We start from the raw sequence: 17055 nt of genomic DNA, 5'->3' as shown, positions 1-17055 counted from the left end.
GGGTATGGTGCCAACTGATTGGAAAAAAGCCAACGTGGTACCAATATTTAAAAAAGGGGCCGAGATGTATCCCGGGTAACTATAGGCCGGTCAGCCTAACATCTGTAGTCTGCAAAATTTTGGAGGGGATGTTAAGGGACCACATACAAGACTTTAGTAATGAAAACGGTATTATAAGTAGAAATCAACATGGATTCATGAAAAATCGTTTGTGCCAAACCAATCTATTAACCTTCTACGATGAAGTGAGCTGCCACCTAGATAAAGGTAAGCCTATGGATGTGGTGTATCTGGATAAAGGAAGGCCTGTGGATGTGGTGTATCTGGATAAAGGAAGGCCTGTGGATGTGGTGTATCTGGATAAAGGAAGGTCTGTGGATGTGGTGTATCTAGATAAAGGAAGGTCTGTGGATGTGGTGTATCTGGATAAAGGAAGGCCTGTGGATGGGGTGTATCTGGATAAAGGAAGGCCTGTGGATGTGGTGTATCTGGATAAAGGAAGGCCTGTGGATGTGGTGTATCTGGATAAAGGAAGGTCTGTGGATGTGGTGTATCTGGATAAAGGAAGACCTGTAGATGTGGTGTATCTGGATAAAGGAAAGCCTGTGGATGTGGTGTATCTGGATAAAGGAAGGTCTGTGGATGGGGTGTATCTGGATAAAGGAAGGCCTGTGGATGGGGTGTATCTGGATAAAGGAAGGCCTGTGGATGTGGTGTATCTGGATAAAGGAAGGCCTGTGGATGTGGTGTATCTGGATAAAGGAAGGTCTGTGGATGTGGTGTATCTGGATAAAGGAAAGCCTGTGGATGTGGTGTATCTGGATAAAGGAAAGCCTGTGGATGTGGTGTATCTGGATAAAGGAAGGTCTGTGGATGTGGTGTATCTGGATAAAGGAAAGCCTGTGGATGTGGTGTATCTGGATAAAGGAAGGCCTGTGGATGTGGTGTATCTGGATAAAGGAAGGTCTGTGGATGTGGTGTATCTGGATAAAGGAAGGCCTGTGGATGTGGTGTATCTGGATAAAGGAAGGTCTGTGGATGTGGTGTATCTGGATAAAGGAAGGTCTGTGGATGTGGTGTATCTGGATAAAGGAAAGTCTGTGGATGTGGTGTATCTGGATAAAGGAAGGTCTGTGGATGTGGTGTATCTGGATAAAGGAAAGTCTGTGGATGTGGTGTATCTGGATAAAGGAAGGTCTGTGGATGTGGTGTATCTGGATAAAGGAAGGCCTGTGGATGTGGTGTATCTGGATAAAGGAAGGCCGGTGGATGTGGTGTATCTGGATAAAGGAAGGCCTGTGGATGGGGTGTATCTGGATAAAGGAAGGTCTGTGGATGTGGTGTATCTGGATAAAGGAAGACCTGTGGATGTGGTGTATCTGGATAAAGGAAAGCCTGTGGATGTGGTGTATCTGGATAAAGGAAGGTCTGTGGATGTGGTGTATCTGGATAAAGGAAAGCCTGTGGATGTGGTGTATCTGGATAAAGGAAGGCCTGTGGATGTGGTGTATCTGGATAAAGGAAGGTCTGTGGATGTGGTGTATCTGGATAAAGGAAGGCCTGTGGATGTGGTGTATCTGGATAAAGGAAGGTCTGTGGATGTGGTGTATCTGGATAAAGGAAAGTCTGTGGATGTGGTGTATCTGGATAAAGGAAGGTCTGTGGATGTGGTGTATCTGGATAAAGGAAAGTCTGTGGATGTGGTGTATCTGGATAAAGGAAGGCCTGTGGATGTGGTGTATCTGGATAAAGGAAGGCCGGTGGATGTGGTGTATCTGGATAAAGGAAGGCCTGTGGATGGGGTGTATCTGGATAAAGGAAGGTCTGTGGATGTGGTGTATCTGGATAAAGGAAGACCTGTGGATGGGGTGTATCTGGACTTTGCAAAGGTCTTTGACACCGTTCCCCACAAACACTTACTGTACAAACTAAGGTAACATATGGCACTTTTCCACTGCAAGGACCGGCTCGGCTCTACTCGGCCCGGTTTGCTTTTCCACTGCTGGTACCGCATGGTACGGTGTTGGAACGGTTCGGTTCGGTATGGTTTGCTTTTCCACTAAAGTAGTACTAAAGTTAAGTGGGTGGGATTCTCTGAGCAATCAGTGGCTAGTAGTGACTGCATGCAAAGGATTGTGGGATATGGTACATCTTGGAACCACAATCGAGGTGGTACTGTTTTTGAGATCCGTACCGTTCGGTTCCATGCAGTGCAATAGCGCCAATAGTAGATGAGGCTGAATAAAGACAATAGTCCATCCAGTTCCCCCTGTGTAGGTGTGTGGGGGCGGAGTCCCCCGTGTAGGTGTGTGGGGGCGGAGTCCCCCGTGTAGGTGTGTGGGGGCGGAGTCCCCCGTGTAGGTGTGTGTGGGGGCGGAGTCCCCTGTGTAGGTGTGTGTGGGCGGAGTCCCCTGTGTAGGTGTGTGTGGGCGGAGTCCCCTGTGTAGGTGTGTGGGGGCGGAGTCCCCTGTGTAGGTGTGTGGGGGCGGAGTCCCCTGTGTAGGTGTGTGGGGGCGGAGTCCCCTGTGTAGGTGTGTGGGGGCGGAGTCCCCTGTGTAGGTGTGTGGGGGCGGAGTCCCCTGTGTAGGTGTGTGGGGGCGGAGTCCCCTGTGTAGGTGTGTGGGGGCGGAGTCCCCTGTGTAGGTGTGTGTGGGCGGAGTCCCCTGTGTAGGTGTGTGTGTGGGCGGAGTCCCCTGTGTAGGTGTGTGGGGGCGGAGTCCCCTGTGTAGGTGTGTGTGGGCGGAGTCCCCTGTGTAGGTGTGTGTGTGGGCGGAGTCCCCTGTGTAGGTGTGTGTGTGGGCGTATTCATTTCCTATACCCCTGAATGTTCTGATCCTTGAGATGTACGTCCAAGAGTCTTTTAAAAGTAGCCATACTTGGGGCCGTCAATGCCAGGCTGGGGCTCTCGCTGCAGGTCTCCCCGGAGTTGGCATTGTTGGGTATCCATGAAGATGATCAGCGCTCGCATCACTCCAAGCTGCTGATCTCCTACCTTTTCTATTATGCAAGAAAGGGTATACTTCTTAAATGGGCTGCCTCCTCTCCCCCAGATGTGGCGTCTTGGCTTGTACTGGTGGATGCGGATCTGCCTATGTACAAACTTACTTATATGCACAGGGGTTGCCCTTGGAAGTATGATAAAGTCTGGGCACCTCGTACTGCTGACTGTTCTTGAGCCTTGTGTTCCCTTCCCCTTCCTGCCCCCCCCCCCATCTTTTCCCTTTCCACCCCCCCCCTGTCTTTTCCCTTCCTCCCCCCTCCCCCTTTCTGTTCCCTTTTTTAACTGGTTTATTATGGTCTTGCTTTTGCTGCTAGGTATTCTTCTGTTACTGGTTTATGACCTCCAGCATGTAGATTGATTGATCTATGTCTCTTTTTGCTGTGTTATACTGCTCTTGACTTCTGTCTTGTAATGCCTGCTACCATTTATTTCCTACCCTGTAATTGTGTCTTTTTTTTGTTTCCTAATAAAGCACTCCTTGTAAAAGAAAAAAAAAAAAAGCCACCATACTTCCCGCAGTTACTACCACTTGTGGTAAAGAATTCCACAATCTTGTAGCCCTTACAGTAAAGAACCCCCCGCATTGCCTGAGGTTAAATCTCTTCTCCTCTAATCGCATTGTATGGCCTCGTGTCCTCATATGTTCTTTGCGACTGAATAGTATTTTTTCTATGCGATAATCACCGTTAAGATATTTATAAAATGCTATCATGTCCCCTCTCAGGCATCTCTTCTCCAGGGAGAATAAATCAAGCGATTGTAGACGCTCTTCATAGTCAAGGTCCTCCAATCCCCTAATTAGTTTAGTTGCCCTTCTCTGGACTCTCTCCAGCTCCAACACATCCCTCCTGAGGACTGGCGACCAGAACTGGACAGAATACTCCAGATGCGGTCGGACCAGAGTTTTATAAAGTGGAAGGATTATAGTCTTATCTCTGGAATACATCCCTTTCTTTATGCATGCTAATATTCTGCCGGCTTTGGCAGCTGCCGCTTGACATTGCATGCTGTTGCCTAATCTATCATCAACCAAGACTCCCAGATCCTTCTCCATTTTTTGATCCCCCCCCCCCCCCCTAACGTGTATTGTCTTTTTATGTTTTTAGTCCCCAAATGCAAAACCTTACACTTCTCCACATTAAACCTCATTTGCCATGTCGTTGCCCACTCTGCGATTTTTCAGGTCACTCTAAGATTTCTGCCTCATGCTGTGAAGTTATTGCCCTGCTTAATTTTGTGTCATCTGCAAAAACTGATATCGAACTCCTGATCCCGTCCTCAATGCTGTTTATGAATAAATTGAACAAGGTTGGTCCCAGGACTGAGCCCTGGGGGACCCCACTTACCACCCCAGACCAGTCTGAGTATGCGCTGTTTATTACCACCCTTTGGACACGCCCTTTTAGCCAATTCCGTATCCAAGAGCAGACCTTGTGGTCGATGCCTGCAGACCTTATTTTATAAATTAAGCGCTTGTGGGGAACTGAATCAAACGCCTTAGCGAAATCCAAGTACACCACATCCACTGGTCTCCCCTATCCAGGTACCCCACATCCACTGGTCTCCCCTATCCAGGTACCCCACATCCACTGGTCCCCCCCTATCTAGGTACACCACATCCACTGGTCTCCCCTATCCAGGTACCCCACATCCACTGGTCCCCCCCTATCTAGGTACCCCACATCCACTGGTCCCCCCCTATCTAGGTACACCACATCCACTGGTCCCCCCCTATCTAGGTACACCACATCCACTGGTCTGCCCCTATCTAGGTACACCACATCCACTGGTCTGCCCCTATCCAGGTACACCACATCCACTGGTCTGCCCCTATCCAGGTACACCACATCCACTGGTCTCCCCCTATCCAGATACACCACATCCACTGGTCTCCCCCTATCCAGATACACCACATCCACTGGTCTCCCCCTATCCAGGTACACCACATCCACTGGTCTCCCCCTATCCAGGTACACCACATCCACTGGTCTGCCCCTATCCAGGTACACCACATCCACTGGTCTCCCCCTATCTAGCTCACAGCTCACCTCCTCGTAGAATGTTAAGAGATTGGTTTGACAAGAACGCCCATTTGTAAACCCGTGCTGATTACTGCTGATGTTGTTGTTGTCTTTAGAAAACTCTTGGATATAGTCCCTTATCATCCCTTCAAGAAGTTTACATACTATCGATGTCAGGCTGACCGGCCTATAATTTCCCGGGACGTGCCTCTGCCCTTTTTTGAATATCGGTATCACGTTAGCCTTCCTCCAATCACCAGGAACAGTTCCTGTCATAATACTGTCAGCAAAGATCAGGAACAGTGGTCTAGAGATATCAGCTCAGCAGAGGATCAAGTTGTGATTTGAGGACAGGCGGATGTCTTACAGTATGTCCTTATTAGGACATCCATGGTCACCATAAGACATGGGGCCATCCGGGGTCACCATAAGACATGGGGCCATCCGGGGTCACCATAAGACATCGGGCCATCCGGGGTCACCATAAGACATCGGGCCATCTATGATCATTATGGATCTGATCTGGGCTGGAGACACAATTTAATTTGATTCGGCTGCTCTCGTTTGTTACAGTAACCTGTGATCACCATGACCGATTGGCAGAAGCAATTGGGAAAATCTGCAGTAAGGCGGGAAGGAAGGTTGGGGGCGCATGCCGCGTTTCTCACTTTGTGGGCGGTCAGGGAAGATTATCCAGAAATAAATACCTACTCTAACTTCTACTTGGATTTTCAGGAATATTCCACAGCAGCTTCATGACATTTTCCATTGGTGTGCTATAGAGAACAGTAAGGAGCATGGTAGGGATTTCTTTTAGCCACCTCTACGGCTATCTGGTAGATGGGGGCAATCTTACAGCTATGGGTTGTCATGGAGAATTCCTGGCGACTTACAAACAAGACAGAAGACAGAAGAAGGCATGATAAATTTCCATACAATTCCTTTCCCATCCCTTCACGAGGCGCTATCCCAATGCTGGTGGTGTTCCACATTGGGCCCTACTTTCCCATCCCTTCAGGGGGAGCTATCCCTATGCTGGTGGTGTTCCACATTGGGCCCTACTTACCCATCCCTTCAGGGGGAGCTATCCCTATGCTGGTGGTGTTCCACATTGGGCCTTACTTACCCATCCCTTCAGGGGGAGCTATCCCAATGCTGGTGGTGTTCCACATTGGGCCCTACTTACCCATCCCTTCACAAGGCGCTATCCCAATGCTGGTGGTGTTCCACATTGGGCCCTACTTACCCATCCCTTCAGGGGGAGCTATCCCAATGCTAGTGGTGTTCCACATTGGGCCCTACTTACCCATCCCTTCAGGGGGAGCTATCCCTATGCTGGTGGTGTTCCACATTGGGCCCTACTTACCCATCCCTTCAGGGGGAGCTATCCCAATGCTAGTGGTGTTCCACATTGGGCCCTACTTACCCATCCCTTCAGGGGGAGCTATCCCAATGCTGGTGGTGTTCCACATTGGGCCTTACTTATCCATCCACAGAGAAGAATGACATTTACCAGATTGGCCACGCTCTCCGGAGTCAGCAGTGGGTTTAGGAAGTCGGCGGTGACGTCTGTAGCAGACAGCGTGCTGGGAGGTGGTAATGGAGGATGCGGTAACGGGTCTTTCTCATCGTCATCATCAGCCAAAGGAGCGTCTGCAAGAAGATATACAGAACCATGAGAAATACCATCCTCTGGCCTCAATGCTACAACTCAGACCTGAAAATGCTGTGTCCCCTGGCTTCAATGCTATGACTCCGACCTGGATCGCGGGAGGTTCTGGGCTTTAATAATGGACATGGAGTGTGAAGCGCGGGAGGTTCTGGGCTTTAATAATGGACATGGAGTGTGAAGCGTGGGAGGTTCTAGGCTTTAATAATGGACATGGAGTGTGAAGCGCGGGAGGTTCTAGGCTTTAATAATGGACATGGAGTGTGAAGCGCGGGAGGTTCTAGGCTTTAATAATGGACATGGAGTGTGAAGCGCGGGAGGTTCTAGGCTTTAATAATGGACATGGAGTGTGAAGCGCAGGAGGTTCTAGACTGCCATGGTCCCTATGCGTTTTTGTCCCTCTCACCAGTTCGGCTTTTCTTCTGGCTCCCCTCCCCAGCTTCTCTGGTTCTCTTGCGGCTGAGGTCGCGGGGTGGCGGTAAGTGACGGGTGATCTCCGCCTGGTTGGTCCCTAGATCCAGCAGAAGGGTGCTAATTGGTCCCTGGTAATCACAGGACGAAGGATGGCGCAGAACACTCAGCAGCTGCAGCTTGAGGTTCTTCCGGACACTACTGACCTGAGACTTGGCCAGAGTTGGCGGCAGGTTTGCTGCAATGAAAGGAGAAGAAGTTATTTCACATTACAGAGAGGGAAGAGAAGAGCGGATGGACATAACAGCCAAGTACCATGGAGGGTTTCATACGCCTGGACAACCTCAGCCATAAACATCGGCCTCTGACGAGCGATGGAAGCCAAAGAGCCGAGCGCCGCTGTCAGGTTGATGCTGGAGATCGCCGGGTGCGCCATAAACTTCAGCAGTTCTTTCAGGGCTTGTTTTCCCGTGTCCCGTAATGTGTCTGCAAAGATACAACAGGGGAGGGGGGTGAGCTTTACACCGACCACGGGGAGAGCAGAGAGGAGGATTAACATGGTTTTACGGGGGTATATATATATGCAGGGGATATCTATAGCGAGGGGGGGAGTATATAGAGGATAAACGTATCTATACCTTGGGGCATACATATACAGGGGATGTCTATAGCAGGGGGAGTATACAAAGGGTGAACATAGGGTAGGATACACACTATTTTAGGAAGGGGGGGTAGGATACACACTGTATTTTAGGAAGGGGTAGGAGGATACACACTGTATTTTAGGAAGGGGTAGGAGGATACACACTGTATTTTAGGAAGGGGTAGGAGGATACACACTCTATTTTAGGAAGGGGGTAGGAGGATACACACTGTATTTTAGGAAGGGGTAGGAGGATACACACTGTATATTAGGAAGGGGTAGGAGGATACACACTGTATTTTAGGAAGGGGTAGGAGGATACACACTGTATTTTAGGAAGGGGTAGGAGGATACACACTGTATTTTAGGAAGGGGTAGGAGGATACACACTGTATTTTAGGAAGGGGGGGTAGGATACACACTGTATTTTAGGAAGGGGGGTAGGATACACACTGTATATTAGGAAGGGGTAGGAGGATACACACTGTATTTTAGGAAGGGGGGGGTAGGATACACACTGTATTTTAGGAAGGGGGGGTAGGATACACACTGTATATTAGGAAGGGGTAGGAGGATACACACTGTATTTTAGGAAGGGGTGGTAGGATACACACTGTATTCTAGGAAGGGGTAGGAGGATACACACTGTATTTTAGGAAGGGGTAGGAGGATACACACTGTATATTAGGAAGGGGTAGAAGGATACACACTGTATTTTAGGAAGGGGTAGGAGGATACACACTGTATTTTAGGAAGGGGTAGGAGGATACACACTGTATTTTAGGAAGGGGTAGGAGGATACACACTGTATTTTAGGAAGGGGTAGGAGGAGGATACACACTGTATTTTAGGAAGGGGGGGTAGGATACACACTGTATTTTAGGAAGGGGTAGGAGGATACACACTGTATTTTAGGAAGGGGTAGGAGGATACACACTGTATTTTAGGAAGGGGTGGTCCGTCGGGATCTGCTCCAGACTGATGTCGCCTTCCTGTCTCTTGGGAATTTCACTATCAGGAGTTCGGGGGGACAGGGTGACAATTAGACTTTCCACAAACTTCACAGCGTGTGTGCGAATCCCGTCATTGTCAGATTCCAGCAGCTGAAGGATGTCCCCGGCCATTTCAGTCACTAGGTCCCAGCATGACTCTTGTTGTTCTGATGGTGGTCGGGAGCGGACAACCCACTGTACAAAGAATAGAGAAAAGGAGGCATGACATCAGAACCTTGGGAGGAGGACTACAACGAGGAATGACATCAGAACCTTGGGAGGAGGACTACAACGAGAAATGACATCAGAACCTTGGGAGGAGGACTACAACGAGGAATGACATCAGAACCTTGGGAGGAGGACTACAACGAGGAATGACATCAGAACCTTGGGAGGAGGACTACAACGAGGAATGACATCAGAACCTTGGGAGGAGGACTACAACGAGGAATGACATCAGAACCTTGGGAGGATAACTACAACGAGAAATGACATCAGAACCTTGGGAGGAGGACTACAACGAGGAATGACATCAGAACCTTGGGAGGAGGACTACAACGAGGAATGACATCAGAACCTTGGGAGGAGGACTACAACGAGGAATGACATCAGAACCTTGGGAGGATAACTACAACGAGAAATGACATCAGAACCTTGGGAGGAGGACTACAACGAGGAATGACATCAGAACCTTGGGAGGAGGACTACAACGAGGAATGACATCAGAACCTTGGGAGGAGGACTACAACGAGGAATGACATCAGAACCTTGGGAGGAGGACTACAACGAGGAATGACATCAGAACCTTGGGAGGAGGAGGACTACAACGAGGAATGACATCAGAACCTTGGGAGGAGGACTACAATGAGGAATGACATCAGAACCTTGGGAGGAGGACTACAACGAGGAATAAATACACGTTCGCCAGCACACCAGGGATCTTCAATTGCAGTCCAAAGCTTTTATAGCAGAGTGATGACATCACAGCGGAATAAGTGCAACATGCCTAACAAAGGGGTCCTGCATGGCTCCAAAAGGCTGCACTTATTCTGTTGTGATCTCTCTGCAATAAAAGTTTTGGACTATATTTGATGATCCATAGTGTGCTGGCGAACGTGTATTTATGTTTGATGCATCCAGTGTCCAGCTGATAATCGCTACAGAGAAGCCTATAATCCAGGAACGTGTACCATGGGAATATAGACAAGACTACTACGAGGAATTACATCAGAACCTTGAGGACTACAATGAGGAATGGCTTTAGAAAGTTGGGAGGAGGACTTCGATGAACTTAGTTCTCCTCCAACGATAAAGTACTGAGGACAGTACTGCCCCTAGGGGCCAGGGGAGAACCTCACAGAGTAAGAGGAGAAATTGAAGGCTGCTCAATTCAATCTTGGAGCCAAACCGCGATTACGCTCGGCCAGGGAACACGTTTTGTATAGAGAAATTCAAACAAAATGAAAGTTCACTAAAACTTCCCGGGTGTGTCCAGCCGTGACTGTAATCCGTCACTGTGGCGGACGGACGACCGGGTAGGAGCACAGGTCTCGCTGTCAGAGATGTCCCCTAGTAGCGAGTTATACTGTAGTAACTCTTGGTCTCGGTAGCAATAAAAAGTGGACTTTCCCAATAGCGATAATCCAAAGCAGGTATAACTTTCCCCCGCAGACATTAATGGAAACTGATTGCTGGGGTGAACTGGTTTATTAAACAAGAAACAGACTTGTTATACATTTGAGGAGTACGTCAGTCACTACATGAAGAATGAGCCGAATATTATGGGTGCATTCACACTTGAGCGTAGCATTTTACCGCGTTTTTTTTACCGCGATTTTCAGGCGTTTTTGGAGGCAGGCATTGACATCAAAAACGCTGGTAATCAGCCCAAAAAGAAGCTCGTGTACTTTTTTCAGCTACAGGCGTTTTGCAAAACTCTCAGATGTGAACAGGGGCCATTTAAATAAATTGGGTTTTACTTGTTGGGCGTTTTGGAATGTTTTTTTGAGTGTTTTTGGAGCTGAAAAACACTCAAAAACGCCCAGGTGTGAATGGAGCCTTACCCAAAACACCACACAATGGTTAGATAACGCGGTATAGCTGACTCATGGCTAATCCCATCATAGAGGATCCTCCAAGAGTTCATCAAATTATCCACCAGACAGAAACAGGTCAGGAAAAAGGGAGCGGGGAGGGGCACAGACCAGCAATACATTCACCATACCCTGCACCAATAATGGTACAGGGTGACCAAAAGGATTCTGGGGACCCTCATATAGTATCTGTCTTTCATCCCCAGTGACAGTGACTACTGTCAGTCACCAATAACAGAAATGGCTCAGAAATAAATACTGGAATGGTGGATACAGTTCTACACTCTCCCCTCCCCCACATCTGGGCCCCTGCAGACAGGACAGCTCCTTGGTTTCATCCTTCCTGATGTCTTCATACGCCAGGCTAGTTGCTGACTTGAATCCATAAAAGCGGGCAGCCTGAAGAGCTGCATGGAGGCCTCGGTTCCAATGTTTCAGGAGGAAGTCATGTCAAACGTTGGGGGCCAAACTAGGTTAGAAAGGGTCAACCATAGTTTGACCTTTTGACATATTTGACCTATAGCATGTATGAGACAACAGTGCCATCTACAGTATGAGATGGGAAATGTTGTTTCACTCACAGAGATTAAATGTAGAGTTAGGAAGTATTAAGAATAAGATATGCCAATAAGGGAATGGCTATCCAAATTTTCCAAAAGAAATGCCAGCAACATAAGCTGAAAAGGGGGCTTCATAACGAAGGAAGATGGGGACTTCACAGGACAAAGAATACTTCACCTGGGGATAACACTAGTGCCGTATTTCCTGCAATCACTTGTAGAGTAAAGCCTGGAGGCCTTGGTTGCCTACAGAGATCGTGAAGCCACTATAACCTCAGCTTAGTGACTTTTAGCAATGGATTCCTATTGTACACATTGTCCATGTTATTCTACTAGGAAGGTTAGGTAGCGTGTGCATGTGTTGTATGTATATCTGCATTGTTTTCCTATGAGTGTAAGTAGTTGGTATGTACAGAATTCTTGTTTAGTAAAGCCCATAAATACACTAGAGAGGTTAACTCTTCTTTGCTTTAACTGCAAAGGGACCTTAAAAAAGGAGAAGTTTACCTTTAGGAACATGCTACCGCCCCAGCAGCCTCTCCCCGATCCGCCTTCTAATTGTGACAGCGGGTCAGGAATCTTCTCCCTACACCCGCTGTTATAATTTGAAAAAAAAAAATGTGGACATGTGGGACTCTGCCCACACGGCCATGAGTTCTGTGAGGGCGCTGCGGTGCACTCTAGGCACTGGCAGATCTCTGAGCCTCCTGTCCAGAGAGCTACACCAACAGTCTGCAGGAGCCTGAGATTGTACCTGTGATATCCTGATCCCGGGTGCAACGCTTTACAGGCAGCTTAAGAAAATAAATGTCGTTTTTAACCTGCAAAAAATTTGATTTTTTTTTTTTTTTTTTTTTTTTTTTTAATAGAAAAGGTGAACTTATCTTTTAAAAATATACAAAGCAAAACATCAGGGGAGGAGCCACACATTGTGGGATGAGATGGAGCGGCTGAGGGGAGGAGCCACACAGTGTGGGATGAGATGGAGCTATAGAGGGGAGGAGCCACACAGTGTGGGATGAGATGGAGCTACTGAGTGGAGGAGCCACACATTGTGGGATGAGATGGGGCGACTGAGGGGAGGAGCCACACATTGTGGGATGAGATGGAGCGACTGAGGGGAGGAGCCACACATTGTTGGATGAGATGGAGCGACTGAGGGGAGGAGCTACACAGTGTGGGATGAGATGGAGCGACTGAGGGGAGGAGCCACACATTGTGGGATGAGATGGAGCGACTGAGGGGAGGAGCCACACATTGTGGGATGAGATGGGGCGACTGAGGGGAGGAGCCACACATTGTGGGATGAGATGGAGCGACTGAGGGGAGGAGCCACACATTGTTGGATGAGATGGAGCGACTGAGGGGAGGAGCTACACAGTGTGGGATGAGATGGAGCGACTGAGGGGAGGAGCCACACATTGTGGGATGAGATGGAGCGACTGAGGGGAGGAGCCACACATTGTGGGATGAGATGGGGCGACTGAGGGGAGGAGCTACACAGTGTGGGATGAGATGGAGCGACTGAGGGGAGGAGCCACACATTGTGGGATGAGATGGAGCGACTGAGGGGAGGAGCCACACAGTGTGGGATGAGATGGAGCGACTGAGGGGAGGAGCCACACATTCTGGAGGGACTGCATGTGGACTAAAGAGCTCACTCTCTCATTGCAAAGTTTGCTGGAAAATGTGCAGAGGATTTCTTTCAGAATTTGTAGCTATAATGTGAGGTAACAAAATATATAATCTCCTCTAATAACAGACAGAAGAGATATTATATATACACACACATATATATATATATATACACACACATATACACACACACACATACACTAGGGATCGACCGATTATCGACGATATATGAAGGGCCGATATGCACTTTCCGATATAGAGGAACCAGCCGATATTGGCGGTATTGTCATGACGATGTCATTGCGTATGTTGCGCTGCACATGTTCTGCCTTCTAAGACCGCCTCCCACGCAGCCAGCTGCAGTCCGGTCACGCTGCGGTGCCAGCCAGCCACCCACAGGCCCTGGCCTCAGCCACCCACCACAGGGTGCCAGCCAGCCAGCCACAACAGGGGGCCAGCCAGCCAGCCACAAAAGGGGGCCAGCCAGCCAGCCACAACAGGGGGCCAGCCAGCCAGCCACAACAGGGGGCCAGCCAGCCAACCACAACAGGGGGCCAGCCAGCCAACCACAACAGGGGGCCAGCCAGCCAGCCACAACAGGGGGCCAGCCAGCCAGCCACAACAGGGGGCCAGCCAGCCAGCCACAACAGGGGGCCAGCCAGCCAGCCACAACAGGGGGCCAGCCAGCCAGCCACAAAAGGGGGCCAGCCAGCCAGCCACAAAAGGGGGCCAGCCAGCCAGCCACAACAGGGGGCCAGCCAGCCAACCACAACAGGGGGCCAGCCAGCCACAACAGGGGGCCAGCCAGCCAGCCACAACAGGGGGCCAGCCAGCCAGCCACAACAGGGGGCCAGCCAGCCAACCACAACAGGGGGCCAGCCAGCCAACCACAACAGGGGGCCAGCCAGCCAACCACAACAGGGGGCCAGCCAGCCAACCACAACAGGGGGCCAGCCAGCCACAACAGGGTGCCAGCCAGTCAGCCAGACATTTTTTTAACCTTATTGTCTCTTTCAAATTGCAATGGAGATGGATGAGGAGAGAAAAAGTAAAAGTGTGGTCTAGGACTATTTCTCATCTCAACCATCTCCAGGCATAGCAGCAGTGTGCAACACATGTGCAAACATAAGCATGGGATCAGCAACTGCAAAAAACAAAAATACCTCAAATCTTTGGGTCCATCTAAGAGTTCATCATATCGAATTGTATCATGCAGCACAGAAAAAACAAAATGAATATCAATGTGATTGAAATACTTCCTCCACTATCCCAGGCAACAATAAGAGATATGTTTCAGAATACAGACAGTCAGATGTCATTGTCTAGATTCAGATGGAAGATCCCAACTGCTGGACAGAGTAATCGCAGAGAGGATGGTCACTGATAACTGCCATTTACAATGGTGTCTGACTCTGGATTTCAGCGGTTGATATCCATATGGGAGCCAAGCTACACACTGAAGTGTGAGAAGTATTATCGAACCAAAATGCTGGCAAAGCTACACCAAAAGGTGATTGATAAAGTAAAGACTATGCTGCAACCAGAGAATGCTGGCAACTCACTCTCATTCACGACTGACTGCTGGTCACAAACAGAGTCAGAGTCACTAATGATTCTTACATGCCACACAAAAAGGCAATTGGTGTTGGATACAAAAGTGATGCAAGGATCCCACACTGAGTACAGTAGAGAAATGTTTCTAGGCATGCTTGAAGAATGGGGAATCACCAAAGACTGATACTTGCGCCACTTTGAGACAGTGGAGCAAACATGCGGAAAGGAATGAGGCTTGCTGACACGTCAGACCTCTGTGTCATCATGGCACACAACACCCTCCAACTTTCAAATGATGGTCTGTCAAGCCAAAGAGCTTCGATATAGGTTTTGAGAAGCATGAAGAGATTAAACATGTTGTGCTTTTGATAAGTCGATACAAGAACCATGCTTTCTCTTCTGATGATGTATTGGCTAAGGCAAAACAATGGCTGACAGAAGACATGGAGCTGCAGGAGGTTCCTGCCGAAAAGAAAAGTCCAGAACAATACTTTTATGAAGAGCAGCATGCTGAAAAAAAACGGACAAATGTTCAGAAATACATCAACGAACAGAAGAGAATCTTCTTCATCATCGTGGTCGAAGTGATCAGGACATTTTCAGTGTTTTATTGGGGCCTCATGCAGTGGATTCTTCTAAATCTGCAACAATGAGTCTGGATGATGAACTTCATCTCTATCTGAAGGAACCAGAAATTGACAGAAAGAAGTCGTCCTCTTCAGTGGTGGAGAGAAAATGAGGCACGCTACAGAAGACTTCCTTCTCATGCTAGAAGATACCTCTCTCTCTCTCTGCTCCTCTGTCCTCCTCTCCTCCTGAACATGTTTATGAAGTGGCAGCATTGTATGAACAAAACAGAAGACCTTTAACTGGTGACCACATGCTAAAATGTTCCGCTTTCTGCAGTATAATATTCTTCTACTTAACTGGGAGTATTGAAAAGAGCAGTGTCCACTCCTCCACTCAAACTCCACTCCACTCAAACTCCACTCAAACTCCACTCCACTGTCCAGCTTTTTTTCTAGCAGTTTTGCACTGCAGTAGTGATTTAAAAATGATTGCAGTGAGTGCAGGACTGCAACATTCACAATCAGATGATGTGAAATTTCCCTGCAGGTAAGGTGTGAAGAACGAGCTCTTCATGTTACAAAAAGTTAAGATTTACATGTTCAGTAACAGATTTGTGCCGAAATTTGTGTTTATTTTGCAAAAAACTTTAAAATGTACGAAAATATTGGCAATGAAAAACTGATATCGTCGATCACTAATATATACATACTATATATATATATATATCACACACACACGTGTTGCACAGATGCCGGTATTGGTGGATACCAAGCATTGCGCTCGTGCAAATCTTCTGATACTAAAAACTCTCCTTTTTTGGGATTTCATTGACTTGCATGGAGTTAAATAAAGTCACAAAGAATTTAGGAGGTCCAAATCGCACGGATCTGCAGCTTTGAAATCACACTGGTTTCACAAGTTTAGAGTTATTTAGGGGAGGAGCCACAACATGAAGCCAAGAACAGAGCTATTCAGGGGAGGAGCCACAGCATGGAGACGAGAATACAGATATTTAGGGGGAGGAGTCTACTTATATAGGAGGGAATGAAGACATGACAATACCCATTTCTTACCTGAAGAGCCACTTTATAGAGCTGAGTCATGGTCAGGATGGACTTCTTCACCACATTAACATTCTCATCCTTCAGAAGCATGTGGAGGTTCGCAATCAACTTTATCAATAGCTCGTTATCCAACTTACTGTAAAAGGAGAAAAAAAAACAAAGCTGTCAGAACCCCATGGACTACAACTCCCAGCAGGCCTGCACACTCAATACAAAACAGGCCGGTGACATGTTTCCTGAACACAAAATTTACCAACGGCTTCCCCTCCGTCACCCCCCCTCTGCACCGAGGACCCTCCTCCTCCCCCCCCCCCCAGGACCCTTCTTCCCGCCCCCCCAGGACCCTTCTCCTCCTCCTCTCCCGCCGCGCCCAGGACCCTTCTCCTCCCCCCCGCGCCCAGGCCCTTCTCCCCCCCCCCCCCACGCCCAGTACCCTTCTCCCACCCCCCAGGAGCCTTCTTCTCCCCCCCCCCCCCCCCCCGCCCAGGACCCTTCTCCCCCGCCCCGCCTCCAGGACCCTTCTTCTGCTCCTCTCCCCCCCCTCCACTGATATCACATGATCCCCATACCCGGAAGGGCCGGGACAATCACTACCGATATCACATGATCCCCCATACCCAGAAGGACTAGGACAATCACCACTGATATCACATGATCCCCCATACCCAGAAGTGCCGGGACAATTACCACTGATATCACATGATCCCTCATACCCAGAAGGACTAGGACAATTACCACTGATATCCACATGATCCCCCATACCCGGAAGTGCCGGGACAATCACCACTGATATTACATGATCCCCCATACCCGGAAGTGCCGGGACAATCACCACTGATATT

The 17055-nt window shown here is 48.7% G+C and overlaps 1 protein-coding gene across 1 annotated transcript in view; it reads right to left on the bottom strand.

Annotated features, from left to right (window-relative positions):
• Positions 1-16345, bottom strand: part of LOC309543560 (symplekin-like) — a 59168-nt gene extending 42823 nt beyond the window's left edge. Inside the window, exons 1-5 of the mRNA XM_082276031.1 lie at positions 16223-16345; positions 8683-8932; positions 7418-7588; positions 7098-7340; positions 6536-6675 (exon numbers count right to left, since the gene is read on the bottom strand). Of these exons, the coding sequence (XP_082132157.1) occupies positions 6536-6675; positions 7098-7340; positions 7418-7588; positions 8683-8932; positions 16223-16303 (885 nt within the window). The 5' untranslated portion in view covers positions 16304-16345. The remainder of the gene's footprint in view (positions 1-6535; positions 6676-7097; positions 7341-7417; positions 7589-8682; positions 8933-16222) is intronic.
• Positions 16346-17055: the final 710 nt, after the last annotated feature.

Source organism: Pelophylax lessonae (assembly GCF_965119305.1).
Source record: "Pelophylax lessonae genome assembly, contig: HAP1_SCAFFOLD_213, whole genome shotgun sequence".
NCBI classification, from domain to species: domain Eukaryota; kingdom Metazoa; phylum Chordata; class Amphibia; order Anura; family Ranidae; genus Pelophylax; species Pelophylax lessonae.
This window is presented reverse-complemented; position numbering and strand designations above follow the sequence as displayed.